At 40.9% G+C, this 18088-nt stretch overlaps 2 protein-coding genes across 2 annotated transcripts; both read left to right on the top strand.

The window, feature by feature from the left end:
- Positions 1-5428: 5428 nt before the first annotated feature.
- On the top strand, positions 5429-7179 carry LOC104424097 (uncharacterized protein PHLOEM PROTEIN 2-LIKE A4). The gene is made up of 4 exons (XM_039302764.1): positions 5429-5488; positions 5591-5860; positions 6139-6266; positions 6630-7179. Exons 2-4 carry the CDS (start codon positions 5618-5620, stop codon positions 7003-7005), a joined length of 747 nt encoding a protein of 248 aa, XP_039158698.1. The 5' UTR covers positions 5429-5488; positions 5591-5617; the 3' UTR covers positions 7006-7179.
- A 1686-nt stretch (positions 7180-8865) lies between these two features.
- On the top strand, positions 8866-11100 carry LOC104424113 (putative disease resistance protein At1g50180). Its single transcript, XM_039303004.1, has one exon. It carries the CDS (start codon positions 8866-8868, stop codon positions 11098-11100), a length of 2235 nt encoding a protein of 744 aa, XP_039158938.1.
- The last annotated feature ends 6988 nt before the right edge of the window (positions 11101-18088 follow it).

Here is an 18088-nt window from a genome sequence, read left to right as displayed (position 1 = left end):
TTGCCCGGGGTCGCCATTTTCTTAAAGATTTATGCGTTATTCGTTCTTCTCTTCTCCGACGAAGCTGCTTGTTGGCTAAATAAACACAGTCCAGTCATCTTGGATTTTGTTGAACGTTTACAACCACTGTATAAGAGGCGCAGGTGGTCGGGTTCTATGGCGCAGTACAACCTACTAAGCTTCGCTTTCAAAGAGAAACTCCTCCCGTTCCATCGAATCCTAGAGTAGCTACACGTCGACCAGAAGGTTCTGAAGTTCTTTTACAAGGGTGATGTGGAAATAAGCGACTTTATTAAAGAACGGCTTCTCGAACGTTTCAAGTCCCTGGCAACAAGCGAGAAGGAAGTCCAGTCCGTAAGGACCTACCCGGGATATCTCATCCTGAAAAAGCATGAGTTATTGGCCGATTTTAAATGGAGCAACGAGTTAGAGCTCGACCAGTGCATCCATGTCTGGCACATTGCAACCGAACTCTTATGCCACCCGGAAAAACGGGGGATCTTTCAGGCGCTCCCGAAATGAGCAAGCAATTGTCTCGGTATATGCTGTATCTTTTGGTTACGTACCCTTTACTCTTGGCGCTTGGAGTCGGACGCGTTAGATTCCGAGACATGCACGTGGCTGCAACGAGGTTGCCTAAATAGCCTGAGTCAAAAAAAGAAAACCCGCAAGGCTGTAGAGAGCGAATCCAACATACCTAAAGCTTGCAATGCGCTGCGCAAAAACGTGGACACAAAACTAGCTCCGATCTTGGCAAAAGGAGACAAGAGCAAGTTTGCCCCGTACCAGGGATGCCAGCTTGCGTCACAGCTGAACAACCAAGAGAACAAATGGGACGTTGTAAGTTCTGTGTGGGTGGAGATGCTTATTTATGCGGCCGTCAAGTGCAAGGGGGTTCAACATGCTCGGCAACTACGACAAGTAGGCGAGTTCTTGACTCATGTTTGGTTCCTCATGGCTCAAGGCTCATTTCGGCTTGACCGATCACTTCCAAATACCGTATGTCCCAGCAGTCGCGGAGCTGCTGTTTAAGCAGGAGTGACTCATCATCCCCCAACTCTTAGTGAACCATATATATCATGTATTAGCTCCTCATGTCTCATTTCAATTGACTTATCACTTCTCTATGTAACCTGCGTTAGTGATATAAGCAAATCTTTCCGGAATTTCATTTTTGCTTCACCAGTTCTACGGAATATTCTAATGATAATATTTCAGTCCCTTTACCGATCTAATGGTGAAAGAACAAATCATTGTGTTCGCTTAGACTTTATGAACATGTATAGGTCACGATCTTCTATATTCATTAGCAGCTTTCTGAATGCTCAAAATCTCAACTTAAGACCCGGTTTTGCCTTTGTATATCTTGTGCTCAAGAAAGGCGAAACCAATAGAACTAAAAACGTGACTTTCCCCTGATTTAATTTTATATTTTTTCATATTTAAACACATAATTTTGTAAAAATAACTTATCTAAAAAAAATTTAATGTCCACATGAAATTTTAAAAAATCATTATGAGGTAAAGAACCACATTCTCCTAGTACAGGTTTACTAGAGAACTTAGATATCCTATGCAAAAATTGAAATATCCCATGATTTTTCTCCGTGAATTAGGTAGTTTAAAGTTAAGAGAAGTCTTTACCTTCAGTATAGCAATAACCACAACTATCATACCACATTTTAAAAAGTTACACTTTACGTCATCTGATGTTTGATTAAATTATGAATTTGTCTACTCAATAATGATTAATTTACTTAAAATTTTAATAATCATCAACAAAAGTCTCTTCTTCAATTTGTTTTCCTTGCTTAGGACTGCATCAAAAGATGGAAGCTAAACCTGTCAATATAAATGCACATTACAGTTGAAGAACTTGTAAGTAAGATTGAAGAAATAATTCATTTCAGGTCATTTTAAACCGCCCTAATGCAAACTCAACTTATCAAAACAGCTTCAATCATAATCAATTTTTACAAGAAGGAAGCTATGATTCTTAGTTTCCTCTTAAGGTGTAAATAAACCTAAGTGGAGCGTGTATGATATTTACCTTGAAAATGTCACCGAGGACTGCGAATATTGATCGAATTGAACGTATTGATCCCCAGGAACTATTCGGCTATGAATCAGAGTCGCGTTCGAGATCCGAGAGATGGGCTAAGGGTTTTGATTCCCACGGGCATGGTTTTACTTTTCATGGGCTGAGATGACTTTCGAAATGGTTTGGGCTTGTGCTTGCGAATTACATTGAGCTGAATCGGAGCTGTCGGCCTGAACCGATTGCAATGGGCTACCTTTATGATCAAATGGGCTGAAGCCATTTCATCATTTTTTTATTGGTTACTTGTTTTATTGTTTTATCTTTATTCCTTTATTACAAAAATGCATATTTGACTTATTTGCGAAATTTCAGGTTTCTACAACAAACCAACTTGTTAACAAAAAATCATCCCTCTTCGTGGAGCGAACTGTATGTGGTAACTTTTTCTTCTTGTTTATTTCTTTTCTTTTCCTTTTCTTGCTTTCGGCCTCAGTGAATTTAAATCAAATACAAGGTTTTGTTTGTTTCGCAAAAAGATATTTCCCAAGAAATATTTTCTTCATTTTTCGGTGTTAGGATCAGTTATGAGGATAGGTCAATAGAAAATCTTTTATTAGTCAATAAAATAACAGGAATAGCCTATACAAACGTGATTATACAACATAACTAAGGTTAGATTTTTCCATGTGTGAAGGAAAAGTCAAGTCTGGAAGTCAAAAAGGGATTTGCTTAACAAGCCTTTGATAAGTGAGCTGGTAGGACTTATTAGGGCTCAAGCCCAACAATGAGAATATGTATTTTGAGGCTCTATTTTCTTTGTGGAAAATATCTTCCAGGATTTAGATTGCTTAGGAAAAAGAGTCAATACAAAATATTTTTCTACCAGGGCTTAAATTTAATAAAATGATTTCTTCCTTAGAAAATTGAAAATCATTTTTCAAAATATGACAAGATATCAGGACTTAGACCAAAAACTCTATGCTTGGGCATAGGAATCTCAAAACTCATTTGAGGTTTTTGACGTCACAAAATAAAAAAAGTCTATAGTAAATGTCACGGTTGTAATACTTTAGACAAATCGTTAAAATGATTAGAATTTAATTGGCATAATTGAAATGTTTAGAAGTAATTTAGCACAAATGCAACAAGTTTTAGATTTTTTTGATAATTTTTCTGCTTTCTCGCAGCTTGCCTAGTCTCGATCTTTGGGCAATCCTAAGGATGTAACTCTCCCACATCGACCTAGCATATTAATGATTTTACTCTTAGAGAGCGCTTGTAGCAAAATTTGAATTCAAAGATCACAAAAAAAAAAAAAAAAAGACGCAAAGCAAACTATTTATCCTCTATAGTTGCATGTTATTTGAAAAATCAGATAACACTTTGCTAATCTAAAAGAATGAAATCAATACAATTAAATTGGTGGAAAGGACAAGTGATGAATGCCTAGTTTGCGTGCAAATGTGAAGACGAAGTCACTTGGAGAATTTGCATTTTGAAAACGAAACAAAGTACCTACTCGCATGGACCCCTTAAAGCTTGATTTTAATGCCCACCAAATCTGTTATTAGAGATGATCCTGACATTCTTCGCATTTCCTTTAAGGATATGTACAATGATTGTGCTACAATTAAATTGCTGAAAAGACTAGTGGTAAATGATGCGGTGTCCATGCATATGTAATAAAGTCACGTGAAGCATATGCATGTTGAAAAGAAAGAACGTATCTACTCAACTAACCAACTACTGACCGAAAAATTAAAAAAACTGACCAATTGACCCCTTAAATATTGACTTTATTTCCCAAATTTGTTATTATAGATAATAATGACATCCTTCATTTCCTTAAAGGATATTGCACAATGTTGCGGAAAATTTCCAGACATTTTGTAATAAAATTAATTAACCTTTCAACCCCATTTAGGAGGATACACGTGCGTCCCTGTATGTCGACAAATGCCAAAAAAAAAAAGGGCACAAAATGACAAAGCAACGCAAAAGGGAGATATTGAGAATCCCTCCTAATTATTATTTACAGAATAATTAACTATCCAACCTCATTTAGGAGGAAACCTGTGTTCTCGTCCGTCAACAATTGCGAACCAAAAGCGCCATAAAAGGACAAAGCAAAACGTGTAACACGCACATATAGACAAAGGTTAATAAGTTGAGGTGAGATGGACCCTTCAAGCTTGACTTTTAATGCCACAAATCTGTTATTAGAACTAATTACGATCCAAGGAGATACGAAGAATCTCTCCTACTCATCTCCGACAATATTAATTAATCATTTGATCCCATTTAGATGGGAACATGTGTGTCCTTATCTGTCAACTAACGCAGACCAAAATATAACCTTGGAATGAGGTTGAATTAATTTTCACACTGGGGGTTTGAAAAGAATTATCTAACTAAGTCTTTCAATACTCTGTCATCATTGTGACTATCATCATATTTTTCAACATTCTACTCTGGTTGACAATGTTCAACTCTTCGCAGCCATTCACCTAAGTTTGAAGATTTTTCTGACTTTTGCAGTTTGATAAGCATTCGACACCCTTACCCTGAAAAAAAAAAAAAAAGGCACAAGTACAAGGAATTAAAGTTCTGCTACATGTAATTTATTCCGAAGTATATTGATCAAAGAGAGTTAAACTTTCATTTAATAAGATTGGAAACTTCATAGTGTATTTAAAAAAAGAGAAGCATTATGACCGCTAATGCAATGTACACCTCAAATGAAATGTTGCAAAATTCTTCTACGATTGATCGGTGGTTCATTTTATAAAGCAACGAATGGTATAAAATCAAAGTGAATTACGAAGCATTTTCATGCACATTAACAAATAAAAGTTAGGGTCTATCGAAGTATTTTATTTTGTACATTAGAAGATAGAAATGTATCAAAGTAATTGGTCGAACTTTGGAATGTGAAAGTCATCTTGATCTCTAACACAACGTGAAGATAATGAGAAACATTTTAACTTGACGTGATAAACTTAAAACTAGTATGAAGCGATATTTTTTCGCCAACTTAATTTCAATAAAAAAGAAATGCCCTTTGCAATCGCACTAAATTATTTTGGTAATGAAATGAAATAACAGGATTAGTGGATATGGATGTGATCAATGGCCATATTAGATTGCTACCTTTCCTACTCTATCCGGTAAGATTTTTCCGTGAGTGTGAAGGAAGAGTCCAAAAGAAGCAGCCTTTGATAAAGCGAGCTGGCAGGACCGATTAGCCTCGAGCCCATTTAGCTCAAATCGCCTTTGTCATCTTTAGCGTGACATCATCATCGTCGTCATTATTACTGTTATTCTGTTTGGGTTCCTTAGCTTCGTCTTTACTTGACTCTGAAAGTCCTCAAAATCAGAACTCACCATTATATTTTCATCCCTGTTTCTTCCGCCATAGCAGGGGCTGCAAGCAGCAAGACGTTTCTGGTAGAGTCCGAATGTCTGGACCGATAAATCAACCTTTCATCTAGTCTAACGTTAGAACATATCAAACCTTTGATAAAAAAATTTCCCTTCGTGTACATGTAGGGTAGGTACGAATATAACTTGAAGAAGATGGAAGAGATTTCTGCAGCAAGAGATGCGCCGGATTTGTCACCGTCGACGCATGAAGAAAAGGCCCAAATCAGCACAAGTGAAACGGGAAAGCCTCCTCTCCTTTCCTTTGCAATGTTGAGAAGAGCGATGGGCGTCCAAATCTTCTACCTCGACAAAAACGAGCTGAGCGCTCGAGCCTATAAGGGAGTGCTTTTGAAGGACGACAAGGAGCTGGGTGAGGCAAAAAATATCGAGGATGGGGTAAGTTCCAAAGGACAAAAATGAATCAGTTTTTGCTCAGATAGATAATGCTCTATTGAGAAAGAAATTGGCTAGGATTGTGAGGCCTGCCATATATCTAAAACTGCATGATATGCAGAAGTCTGTAAATCAAGACACACCTGCAGATGATAAGTGGATCTACAAATTTAGGTCATCACGGACCGGATGGGAGCTCCGTAGCTCCGGATTGGACAAGGCCCAGTATTGTTCTGATGTTGCTAATTTCTCACTCACTGATCACTGCTTTGTGCTTACAGGGACTGCCGTCTACGCGCAAGTATTGGGTTGACAAGAAGCTCAACAAGAACCGTTGGATGTTTCTGGCTAAGGAACTGATCCCTTCAGATGACGAACACTGGCAATGGATAGAAGAGGAGGAGCCATGGTATCGTTGTTTCTTATATCCTAAACGAGTACATTTTAAGTCAAACCTTCATCTGCTGATAAAGACTCTAGGTTGGCCCGTACGAATTTGCTCCAGCAAATATGATTCGCAGGTGGTGAAATACTGTGTTTTGCCGCCAAATGAGTACCTTTATGTCGGCATATCTCCAGCGTTATTTCGGCGTTGGGTATTTCCGGATGCCGCCAAAAACATGCTGCTGATATGCACCTTCTTTCATTTGCAAGTTGTTCAATTAGCGACGCTTGTGCTTTGAATTGCTTACATAAAAATGAGATCATTGCTAACCATCATCATCACTAACAAATCAACCCTTTGCTTACTTCGAATATTTCTGAGTTTCAGCTATTCAGGCAACGAGAAAATGCACATCGCCGAGCTAAGAAGGATTTGCTGGCTAGAAATCAATGGGAAATGCAACACGATCATGCTCTCTCCGTGGACGACGTACGAAGTCGAGATCCTCGTGAAGATGAGAGAAAGAAGCCGTGGATGGGATGCTCCAGTGAACCTCAGTCTCGCTCTCCCAGATGGAAACAAGCAGGAACGCATGGAAAGATTGGAAGGACTGGAAAAGGAAAAGTGGCATGCAATTAGCATCGGCCAGTTCGAGACGACGCCCAAAACCGTTGGCAAGATAAGCTTTTCGCTCAAGCAAACCGATGGGAATTGGAAAACCAAGCTTTGCGTCAAGGCCATTGTTTTAAGGCCAACAACATAGATAAGCAGTCAAAATAATGCGTGAATTGTGGCTCCAAGCGTTTGTAATTGATCTCCACTCTATGTTTACTGATGCACCGCCGTAATGGTATTGTTCCGAATATGTATCCATTGACAAACAATCACAGTTCCGCAGTCGGAAATATTTTCGGCTCGACTCATGCCGAGTTCTTCAGGTTTGCCCACCAAGGAAATCAGTTTTCTTTTTTTCTTTTTTTCTTTTTTTATCAGCTTACACCGTTTCGACAAAATTAAAAGTTCGACATGGTGATGAAATACTTGAATTCTACGTGATCAAATCGGAAATAAGAAACTTACTGGTGGATAAATAATCTAATTTCTTAAGATGAACTTAATCATAGTTGCTTGTTCTTAAATTACATGTAACTAGTATTCGATTCTACTTTTTTTTTTTTTGAACAGTTCGATTCTACTATTCAAAAGTCCATTTTTCATCCCCCAACTTGTGCATTTTTTACAATCAATTCCTTGTATTTGCATCACTTTGCTAATCAAGAGTCTGCACGGAAAAGCTTTTGCCACTTCGAACTAAACCCCCAAAGATGAAGACCTCGACCGAACCTCGAGTAATAGCATTCTTCAAAGAAAACACCACCCCCAAGTTTTCTGACTCATACGGACAAGTATATACCAACTAACTGGATTGGGAGCCCAAAAGACTTAACTAGAATAATTATGCAAATTCAAGGATTTGATTAAACAAATTAAAAAGTCGAAAGACTTGATTGAAAAAATAAAAGCGCTAATTAACAAAACCGGACACATCACTTCCAAAACAAGACATGGTTGATTTGATGATGCGTTGTTATTGCAGAGTAGCATGTGGTTTTAAGGGTAGACGATTTCAAGTTCTTTTCAGATTCTGTCTAGAGCCTAAAACTAGAATCCACCCATCAAAGCACATTCCCTAATTTTTTTAACATAGGAACTTGAAACCTATCATTTCTCAAGTTCCAAAATTGATTCTAGGGTCTATTCAGATTTCACTTATACCAATTATAATAAATCAACATCTTTAATGACCACAATTTCTTACAATACACTGATTATAACTCATATTTAGATATATAGTTAATAAAAAATATTAATAAAGTAAAACCGGATTGGTGGAAATCGGTTCTGTTCTGATTCCCGATTCTATTTTATGTGATTTTACCTTAATGTGAATGATTTAGGCACGCGGCTGTTGCTATTTGACTGAAACAATTGGAAGGAGCCAATGTAAGGAGGACGGCAGAACACCCAGGGACTCACGTTTTTCACGTGAGGATCTTCCTTTAGTTACGGAGCAGGTAGAATACGACAGAGTCAATAAGGACAGCTTGACGTAAGGAGTTCGATGGGGGCCTCAATAATTGTGACTAAATTAGAATTACTGATAAGGTCCGTCCTCAGTGAATAGCATTTGCTACATATTCAAATTTTGATGGATGACGCGTGTATTTTATAATTTTTCACCATAACACGGTGCACATCATTAATTTCTTTTCTGTCCAACTGCGAAAAAACAGAAATGAAGAATTGAAATCTTCCGACACTCGCATTTTAATGCATTTCAATCGAATTGTTTTCGCATCGAGACGTGGATCCGCATATATTTTATTCATAATTTTCAACATATTTTTAAAAAAATCAGGCAAATCGAAAGGTGAATACAAAAGTCCCAGGCAATTTCACCGTAGGAAAGTAAATCGATAATTCTGTTCTTCTTACTCCTATTCTCACGCCTATAAGAGATCTCGGACTCGTTCCTCGAAATCATGGCTCAAGCCACTAATCTTTTTCTAGCTTATTATTAATCAGTCCCTTCGAATTTTCGGGCCCTTCTCTGCTCGAAACCATGACCAGGGCGGCCCCTGGAGTAGCCGTTTCGCTGGCCATAGCCAGACTTCATGATCTTCTCCACTGGTACAAAGACGTCATCGTCTATCCAAATTTAACAGATCAAATCTCTGACTCCATAAGCAATCTCCAGTGGATCCTGAACACCAGGATGAACGCCGAGCTCAGCGATGACTGCAGACAAAGCCTTCGGATTTTGGCTGATAAAGCTAAGGAAATGGAAGAATGCCTTGTTGAATGGTTCGGAGATCAGACGCCAAAATTGCAGAAGGGTTGTGTCGCCAAGGTGTTTGCTTCAGTTCGGCTCTTCTCAGTGACGAACCGAGCTCGCCACTGGGAAGGGATGGCCAAGGATTTCATGACGAGAGTCAGGTCGTTATCCAGCGAGCTCGCACCATCCAGTGAAGGGAATCGAGAAAAAACGAGGCAGAGGATGGAGTCCGATATCGTGGGCCGTGGCGAACATGTAAAGGTGCTTGTGGACCGGTTGACTGATGGCGAGTCCAACCTTCGGGTGATCTCGGTGGTTGGCAAACAACACTGTGGCAAGACCGCAGTGGTGAGAAGTGTCTTCAACATGCCGAAAATCAAGCAGCACTTTGACCGTCGCGCTTGGCTTCATGTCACGTGCCCCGGGGCGGAGTCCTACTGGAAGCAGAGCCTCCTGGTGGACATACTGAAGCAGACAGCGGTCCGAGATCCGCCAAAAGACTTGGAGCACAAGGACGAGGAGCAGCTGTGTGAGATGCTTCATAAATCGTTGATGGAGCAGAGGTACTTGATAGTTTTGGATAACTGGGGCGATGCTGAACTCTTCAGCGAGCTCTTGATCCCATTCGTAGACTCAAAGAACGGAAGCAGAGTAATTGTCACAACTCGTAATGCGGAAATGCACAACTATGCAGACCCTTGGACGCCTGATCTCCACTTTCTCCCTGACTTGACCAATAAAGAGTGCGAGGATTTGCTGCATGTAAGCATCACTGGAGGAGGTAACTCCATTGATGACGATTCGCAATTGAAGATGACCATCAAAGAGGAAATTTTGAGCAAATGCAATGGTTCTCCTCCGGCTATCTCATTGCTAGGAGGACTTTTGTCCACGGTGAAAGTGAGCAACCAGGCGTCCCTCATCAAGCAGCTCAAAGATCGTCCCACCCTAGAAGATATCATGCGCTTGAGCTTCGACGAGTTGCCTAGTATAATGAAGCTATGTGTTCTTTACATGGCTCTCTATCCTGAGGAGTCCGAGGTCCCTACAAGGAGGCTTTTCCGGCAATGGGCTACTGAGTGGTTATTGGCAGAGGCTGCTAACGGGTTGGAACGATCGCTGTCGGCAGAGGACTGCTTTCGCCAATTAGAGAGAAGGAACTTAATCTGCGTGGTACGGCAAAAACCGGATGGTAGCGCCCAATCATGTCGCATGCCTGCTTTTCTTCATGAATTTTTTCGTCAGAAAGCAAAAGAATTCGGACTTCTTAGGATAAAGGAAGAAACAAGGGTCACGGGCCCCAACCCCAAGCAGAGTGCCCAGCATCAACAGGTGCGAGGGCAAACCCCAGCGGAAGGACATTATAGTTGCCAGGTCCATTGCCTTCGGTCTTTTGCCTTGTTTAACACCAGTAAGCTTGAGACCCAAGGGAGAGACATCGTAGTTCTTGATGCATCACAAAATCTTCTTAAACCAAAACTTTTAGACAGACGCCTGTATTTGCTAAGGGTAATTGATCTCGAGGGTGTTTACAAGCCTGTGCTCCCTGAGAACTTTGGAAATATACTGTCGAACCTAAGGTATTTGGGATTGAGATGGACGATTCTGGATTCCATTCCGGAATCAGTAGGGAATCTGTTGCTCCTGGAAACATTAGATCTGAAGCACACCAACATAACCAAAGTGACGAGTGCCATTTGGAATGCAAAGAATTTCCGACATCTGTACCTGAGCGAAGCATCGTTCGGAAAGTCCATCCCACACCATATTATATCAGGGAAGCCTCCATATTGTAAACTCGAGACGCTATGGGGTCTGTTCATAGAAACTGGTAAGAGCCCCATGATAAGAGTGTTGAAGAAGCTGCGAAGCATGAAGAAGCTGGGCGTGACATGCCGTCCCGGGGCAGTGAAGGCAGTGACCGAATGCTTTTCGAGCCTGACCAGGCTCGAGTCCCTGAGGTTGAGATCGAGGGACCTGTTAGGCCAGCCTGCAGTGCTCAATTTGAGTGAAATGAAATGACCCCCATCTCTTTCAAACGTGTATTTGCTCGGATCATTGGAGTCTGTTCCGAGCTTCTCGTCGGACTGTAAGAATCTGAAAGCGCTCACCTTGTCAATGTCAAGACTGAAAGGTGATCCAATGGAGGCCCTATACGACCTGAAAGATTTGATTGTTCTCAGGTTATTGGCTCGATCGTTCACCGGCAAACGCTTGGATTGTAAAGCAGGTTTTCCAAAACTTCGCATCCTAAAACTATGGATGCTCGAGGAATTAGAAGTATTGGTTGTTGAGCAAGGGGCGATGCGTAGTCTCGAAGAGTTGGAAATCAGGCAATGCGAGAAGCTAGGGACGGTTGTTGGCTTGGATCGTATTGAGTCTATTGACAGCTTGAAAAGTGAAAGTCTTAAAAGAGTTGATGAAGGCCTTGCCAAGCATATGGAAGAAAAACTAAGCCAAGATACGCTGGTCAAAACAGAGTTGCTGTCCAAGGTAAAATCCATTATTATTATTATCATCATCATTGTTATTATTGTCATTATCATCATCAACGATAGTGCAACTTTACTATGTGAAATTTTAGAAAAAATCAATTGTACTTTAGAAGAAATAAGAGAGAATATTTTAGAGAGCGAAATTGGTTGTTTCTTACAAATAAAAGAAGGGATCGTCCTATGGTACATTGCTTGCGTAACCTATATGTTACATGAATATTAGGAAAATAGCAATACGAAGGCTTATATTGTTCCCTGATAGATTTTGATAAATAAAAATTGGTTGTAATGTGTGAAAGATGTGCTTTACTATTTACTATAACTGTATATTGTAAATTGGTATGCATTTTATCTTCACCTGTAGGTTTGGGATTTTCCGCATCCAATTTAAGATCAGGTCATTTTCACGGAAATAAATAAACAACGAATGAAAATTCCATGGATGTTGCATACGGCAGTTTTCTAAGTTCTTCATCTTCTTCAAACATATTTACCTTTTGCCAGCCAATTACAAAAAAATTTACTCATTGCAGAAAGAGAGCCGGTAAGAAACAGATGAGCATCCACGTCGGTCCGGAATCATCAGCTTCCAACAATAAAAGTTTTCATGCTCATAAATAAGAGTATTTATATGCTTCTGTGTGCTTCATATATTTCCTTCCGTATCTCTTTCTGTTTAATTTTCTACCTTGTAATTCATGGCAAATGCTACTCTAGCCGAGAGTCTCAAAGAACTTATCTTCTTTTGGGATATGTGAGTTTAAAAATGTTAAGAGCTAGCTTGTGTTTCATCTGGCTTGTGTTTCATCTTTAACTTTTAGTATATCACGAATGCTTATAAAATGCAGTTTGTCTCTGAGATTGGACCTTACCTTATCTTGAAATCGGCTCACAACTACAAAGTATCTTAGTGGAATCTGTTTTTTTTTTTTCCCCTTTATTTCGCAGAAATTGTTGTATGTTATTTCTTTTTCTCTTCTTTTACGGTTTAGCGGTCAAATATGGAATCCACACTAGGTTTCCCGTATTTCGATGAGGCCACCTCTCTCGGACAATCCTAAGGGCACAGCTCCTCTTCATTGGGAAAATTATTCAAAAAATCATAAATCTATTACACTTTTATTAATTTAATCATAAACATTTTCAATTTTGCCAATTGAATCTTAAATTTTTTCACATTTTGCCAATTGAGTCTATCCAATCAATTTTGGTCGAAATTCGTTAACATGGATAATTTTTAATACGATAATTTTTTTTTTTTCATTCTTCTTCCTTTTTGCCAATGGCCAGTCGGGCGAGGCCGGCTAGAGTTGCTTGAGCAAGGGTCACCCTCATTTGTCACAACAGAGGCCTAGCTGAGCAAATTCAGCCCCGTCCAAGCTAGAAATAGTGAGGTTGGCTACATGTCTAAATGTAGCACAAGGCAGTATCCTATTACTTTCCTACAGCAACATCAACTATGAAAAAGATGACGCAACTTTTATAAGATGTCTGACGGACACCTTATGGTAGTTTTTAAGAAGCTATCTCACCCAACTCGTGTTTTAGCTAAAAACATATATGATGTATCACGGAATATGTAAGTTATAACACTCCACAATACAACTAAAGTTCAGTTGTAGTTATATCAAATAATACACAAATTACATGACGTCCTAAGATTTCCACAAAATGTATTTTGTCAATCACTTTGAACCGCTCTGTCAAACCATAGAAGAAGATTCATCAACCTAAGTTTTTCATCATGTTATACGGAATGAAAAATACCATTAGCAGACTAGGATTTTGCGGCTCAGTATTTGGTATATCTACAATTCGAAACTAGGAGTCGGTCTGAAGAAGGTTCAATCTAAATCTAATCCAAAAGGGTGAAAATGGTGACCCATGCGTCAAACTTTATAATCAGCCCCCACTTTGTTTAAATATTTTTATTCGGGTGTTTCACATATATTACGTGAAATGATTAAGCTTCAATCATTATACTGGAACTATATTTTCAGCGTAAATATAAGAAAGAAACACCCTGGACATGTAATTCTCTAAATAACCATCAAAGACGACAATCAAGAAGATTAATGATTGCCCATTATATATTTTAACTTCACTGAAGGGAAAATAGGGAAAATAGGGAAAATATAAACATTTATCCACCAAATCAGATATCATCATTATGCTTCTTAATAACCAAAGCTATAAAGCACATGCATGCATGTCTAGATAGAATTTGGCGATGCCATAGAACTAAGATTCCAAAAGATTGAGCTTTCATCTATTCGTACTGGAGTTTCGGGCATTGTAGAATGAAGATTTCGATCCTATGAAGACCAATAGAAAAGCTATTGACTACTGACTTTCGATTAATCATGTTGAAATCAATCTATAACCTTTTTGTCCTATCGCAACTGAATAATTATCAAGATGCACAAAAGGTCCCCGACGTGATGATCCCATGAGAGTTGCATTAGTCTAGTGACTGAGCGCATTATACCTAACTCATGATGTTTTAAAAGAACATCTCTTAATTAACTGATACGATGAGGGCAAAAAAAAAAAACATTATTGAACGAATTTGTAGTTTCACTAAATTGGGAACCCATTTACTTTTCTAAAACAAGCATCAATGTCATCACCGTGAAGATAATGTATGTGTTCCCCAGCTAAACGTCTTCACATCAGGAGACACCGATCCTGGGTTTGAGCTCATTGACTGCGCTGTAAAGCTAATAAGATTGTATGCAATTAAATCGCTGATGAAGACTAGTGATAAATGCATGGGGCTCAGGCACGTGTGAAACAAAGTTACGTAGAGCATTTGCATGTTGAAAAAGAAACAACCTACGCGCTCCTACACTAATTACTAACTTTTCTCCGATTAAGTTACTTCCTAGTTTTGCATATACCAACTCTTATTGACATATAAGACGAAGGGCAATTGGTATCGCGGGTACTGTTCACGCTTCTCCCTTCTTGGGCGACTGAACACTGTTCCTTCTGCAATTCGAGCTACTGTTTCCAGGCATTTTGGCCGTTCGTTTGGGCCGCTTTTTTGGGGGAAAGGCGCGCCTCTTGCCTCTCCTTCAACCCCTTGGCATCGTCTCCTGGTACGTCTCCTCTCCTTGCTTCGCATGGCTTCCTATGGCTAGGGTTCCGCCCGCCTGCTTGCTGCTGTGAGTCGTTAGTAGAGATGGAATCGGAGTCGATGAGGGCTCGAAATGAGGAGAAAGGGACGAGTTCCCATGGTGGGCCTCCCATTCTGACTGAGGAACCTTCGTTGGTGTCTGTGATGAGAGGGAAATCGAGTTCGGACACCATTGCTGGTCCAAACGAAGCGCGAGGTCCTCACGTAAATGGTGGCACGCGACCTGTCCAACGAGGAAGGTCTCGCTCAGCCAAGCCTCAGGGCAGGGACACCTCTAAGAATCCATCAGGAAAATCGTGGGTTGCGGTGGCAAGAACCGTGGCCAAGGGTTACGATCTGGTGTATACCCCACCGAATATGGTTAACAATAGACCTGTGATTGAGATCACTGATCAAGATCGTAACCGAATGTTTAATGGGCCAATTCATTGGTCGCCGAATGCCTTTTAAGGTAGTTGAGGAAGCTATGAAAAAAGTGTGGGGGCCGAACCTTGTTGAAGTCATGTCAAATGGAAAAGGGCTTTTCATGTTTCGCATTCCTGATAGGGAATTCCGTCGAAGTGTGCTTGAAAGTGGTCGGATGACGGTTGCTAGAATACCACTTGTCCTGCAGCAATGGTTCCCTGGTCTTGAGCTGAGAAGAGAGACCCTCCGTACGGTTCCGGTTTGGGTTAGACTATCGAATATTCCCTTTTCGTGCTGGTCCGCCCACTTCATCGGGAGGGTTGCAAGTGCGCTTGGTAAACCTCTATATGTGGATAAGAGAACAGAGCAAGTGAACTGCCTTACCTTTGCTAGGGTCTGCATTGAAATTACTGCTGATCAACCCGAGTGTAAAATGATTGAGACAACCCATAATGGTACGAAGTGTGAAATAGGAGTGGAGTTTGAGTGGCGACCCACTGCTTGTGCTGAATGTGGCATTTTTGGCCACAATTGTGCAATGGCTATTAGGCCTAGTAGACCTGGAGTAGAGCGTGCTTATGCTGGTCGTCCTTCAGAGGAGTCTGAACCTCTTAGCAAGCCCGCAAATGGCAGCTCTCAGCAAACCAGACCACCCTCGGTGGCGTATGAGGATCAAAGGGGAATGTCTTCGGGTATGCCTTTGGCCTCTCTTCCGGAATCTCCAATTGATGCTGGACAGAACAGGAGCTCCCCTGGTGGTTCCTTTCCGCTCGTTCAGCTGGTGGTGGATCTGGAGGAACCTCTCCCATCGCACCAAAGCGACCTTGCGCAGCATGGGAATCAGGTTAAAGATAAAGAGAAGGAGCAGAATCTGCAGAATTTGAACGATCCGCTGATACCATTCTCGGAGGAGGGGCAGACTCGCAACCTAAAGGAAGCTGTGCCGGGCCAAAAGCCTCCTAAAGTCCCTGCTAAGCCACTTGAGGCTTCTGAATTGGTACCGGAATTTGTATTGCCGCCTGGAGACCAGGAAGATGATACCAACAACTTATCTAATGAAGACGGTGGCCACACGCCTAGACCCGCTCCTATGAGTGGTCTTTCGGAACCTTCTGGAGTTGGTTCGAGCCAAGATCAGCTTCTCCTTTTGCTGCCTGACCCGCCGGGACCTTCGACTGCGGAGGACTCGAAACCAACTAAAGGTAGGCGTAGGAACGCCAAGCGGAAATAATCCTCCCCTTTTGCTTCTATGTTTTTTGGTTTTTGGAATGTTAGAGGTATTATGAACCCTGTCAGAAGGGCGGAGATTAGGAAGTTTGCTGTTGCAAATAAGCTGTGCCTTATGGGGCTTTTTGAAACTAAAGTTCCTGAGCCTTTGTTTGGTTCCATTTCTTCCAATATTTTGAGAGGCTGGAATTGGATTGCGAACTATGATTTTGCTCCTCGGCGAGTCCGGATTGGATGGGATCCAGCTACCGTCGCTTTGAGTTGATCTCTTCAAATGACCAAGCCATCCATGGGTGTGTGAAGGGGTTATCTTCAAATTTTAATTGTTGTATTTCTGCTATTTATGGCGAGCATTCTTTTGTGCGGCGGAGGCCTCTTTGGTCTGATCTGATCCATTGTGACGATCTTTTTCAAGACTATGCTTGGATAGTTGCGGGAGATTTCAATGCAATCAAGGACCCTTCTGATCGCGTTGGTAGCACTAATGCCTGGATCCCCTGTTTTGATGAATTCAAGCTTTGTCTGGATCAAACGGAACTTGAGGATCTCAGGTACTCTGGCCTTCGATTTACTTGGTCGACTTCGGCGGGTGCGAATAGGAAGATGCGGAAAATTGACAGAGTTCTTGTCAACTCTAAATGGAGAATGGACTTTTCATACTCGGAGGCGTCTTTTCTTAATCCTGGAATTTCTGACCATACCCCTATGGTTGTCAGGGTGGTGGATCCGCGTCCAAGGAGGAAGCCGTTTAAGTACTTTGATTTCTGGGCTGATCACCCGGACTTCCATTCTACGGTTTTGCAGGTGTGGGATAGTCAAGTGTGGGGATATCCTATGTTTAAACTAGTCTCAAAGCTGAAATTGTTGAAATCTCGCCTCAAGGATCTTAATCTAGAGGCTTTCTCGGATATTTCTCTAAGAACTCTTGAAGCGAGGGAAGCCTTACGTTCTACTCAGAATCTCCTTCAGTTGGATCCTGAAAATGTTCCACTAGCTGATCTTGAAAGAGGGCAGCGCCGTGCTTTTATAGACCTTCGTGGTCAAGAGGAATCGTTCTTTAAGCAAAAATCAAGGATTAGATGGCTGAAGGAAGGAGATCGCAACACAAAATTCTTCCACAACTGTGTTAAAGCTAGACATCTCAATAACCGTATCCTCTCTGTCAAGGACACTGCAGGTACGGTGATTTCGGATCCTAATTTGGTGCCTCAAGTTTTTCTATCTTTATTTTCGGATCTACTTGCTCCTAGAGTTGGCTTAGCAAAGCCAGATCTTCAAGAGCTTACTTCTCTCATTCGAAAGCCGTTATCTGATAGTTAGGTATGTGCCCTAGCTTCGCCTGTCTCTGATTTGGAAATCAAGAAGACCTTGTTCTCACTTGCAAAGGGAAAAGCCCCCGGTCCAGATGGTTTTACAGTAGAATTCTTTAAAAGTAACTGGGGTATCGGGGCTCTTTAGTTACGAGGCTGTGAAAGATTTCTTCTCGGTAGGTTCTCTTCTTAAAGAAGTCAATGCGACCATCCTAACTTTAATTCCCAAGGTGCCGAATGCTTGTGAAGTTAACGACTTCGACCGATCGCTTGCTGCAACACTATTTACAAACTTATCACCAAGATTTTGGCCAATAGAATTGCGCCCGTACCTCGGGATATTGTTAGTCCATCCTGCATGCGTTTGTGAAGGGTAGAAGAATAAGGGATAATATCTTATTGGCTCAAGAGCTATTTGCGGTGCTTCCACTTAG

This window comes from Eucalyptus grandis, chromosome 10, assembly GCF_016545825.1.
Source record: "Eucalyptus grandis isolate ANBG69807.140 chromosome 10, ASM1654582v1, whole genome shotgun sequence".
NCBI lineage: Eukaryota > Viridiplantae > Streptophyta > Magnoliopsida > Myrtales > Myrtaceae > Eucalyptus > Eucalyptus grandis.
Note: the sequence above shows the minus strand (reverse complement) of the source record. Positions and strands in the feature narration are given on the sequence as shown.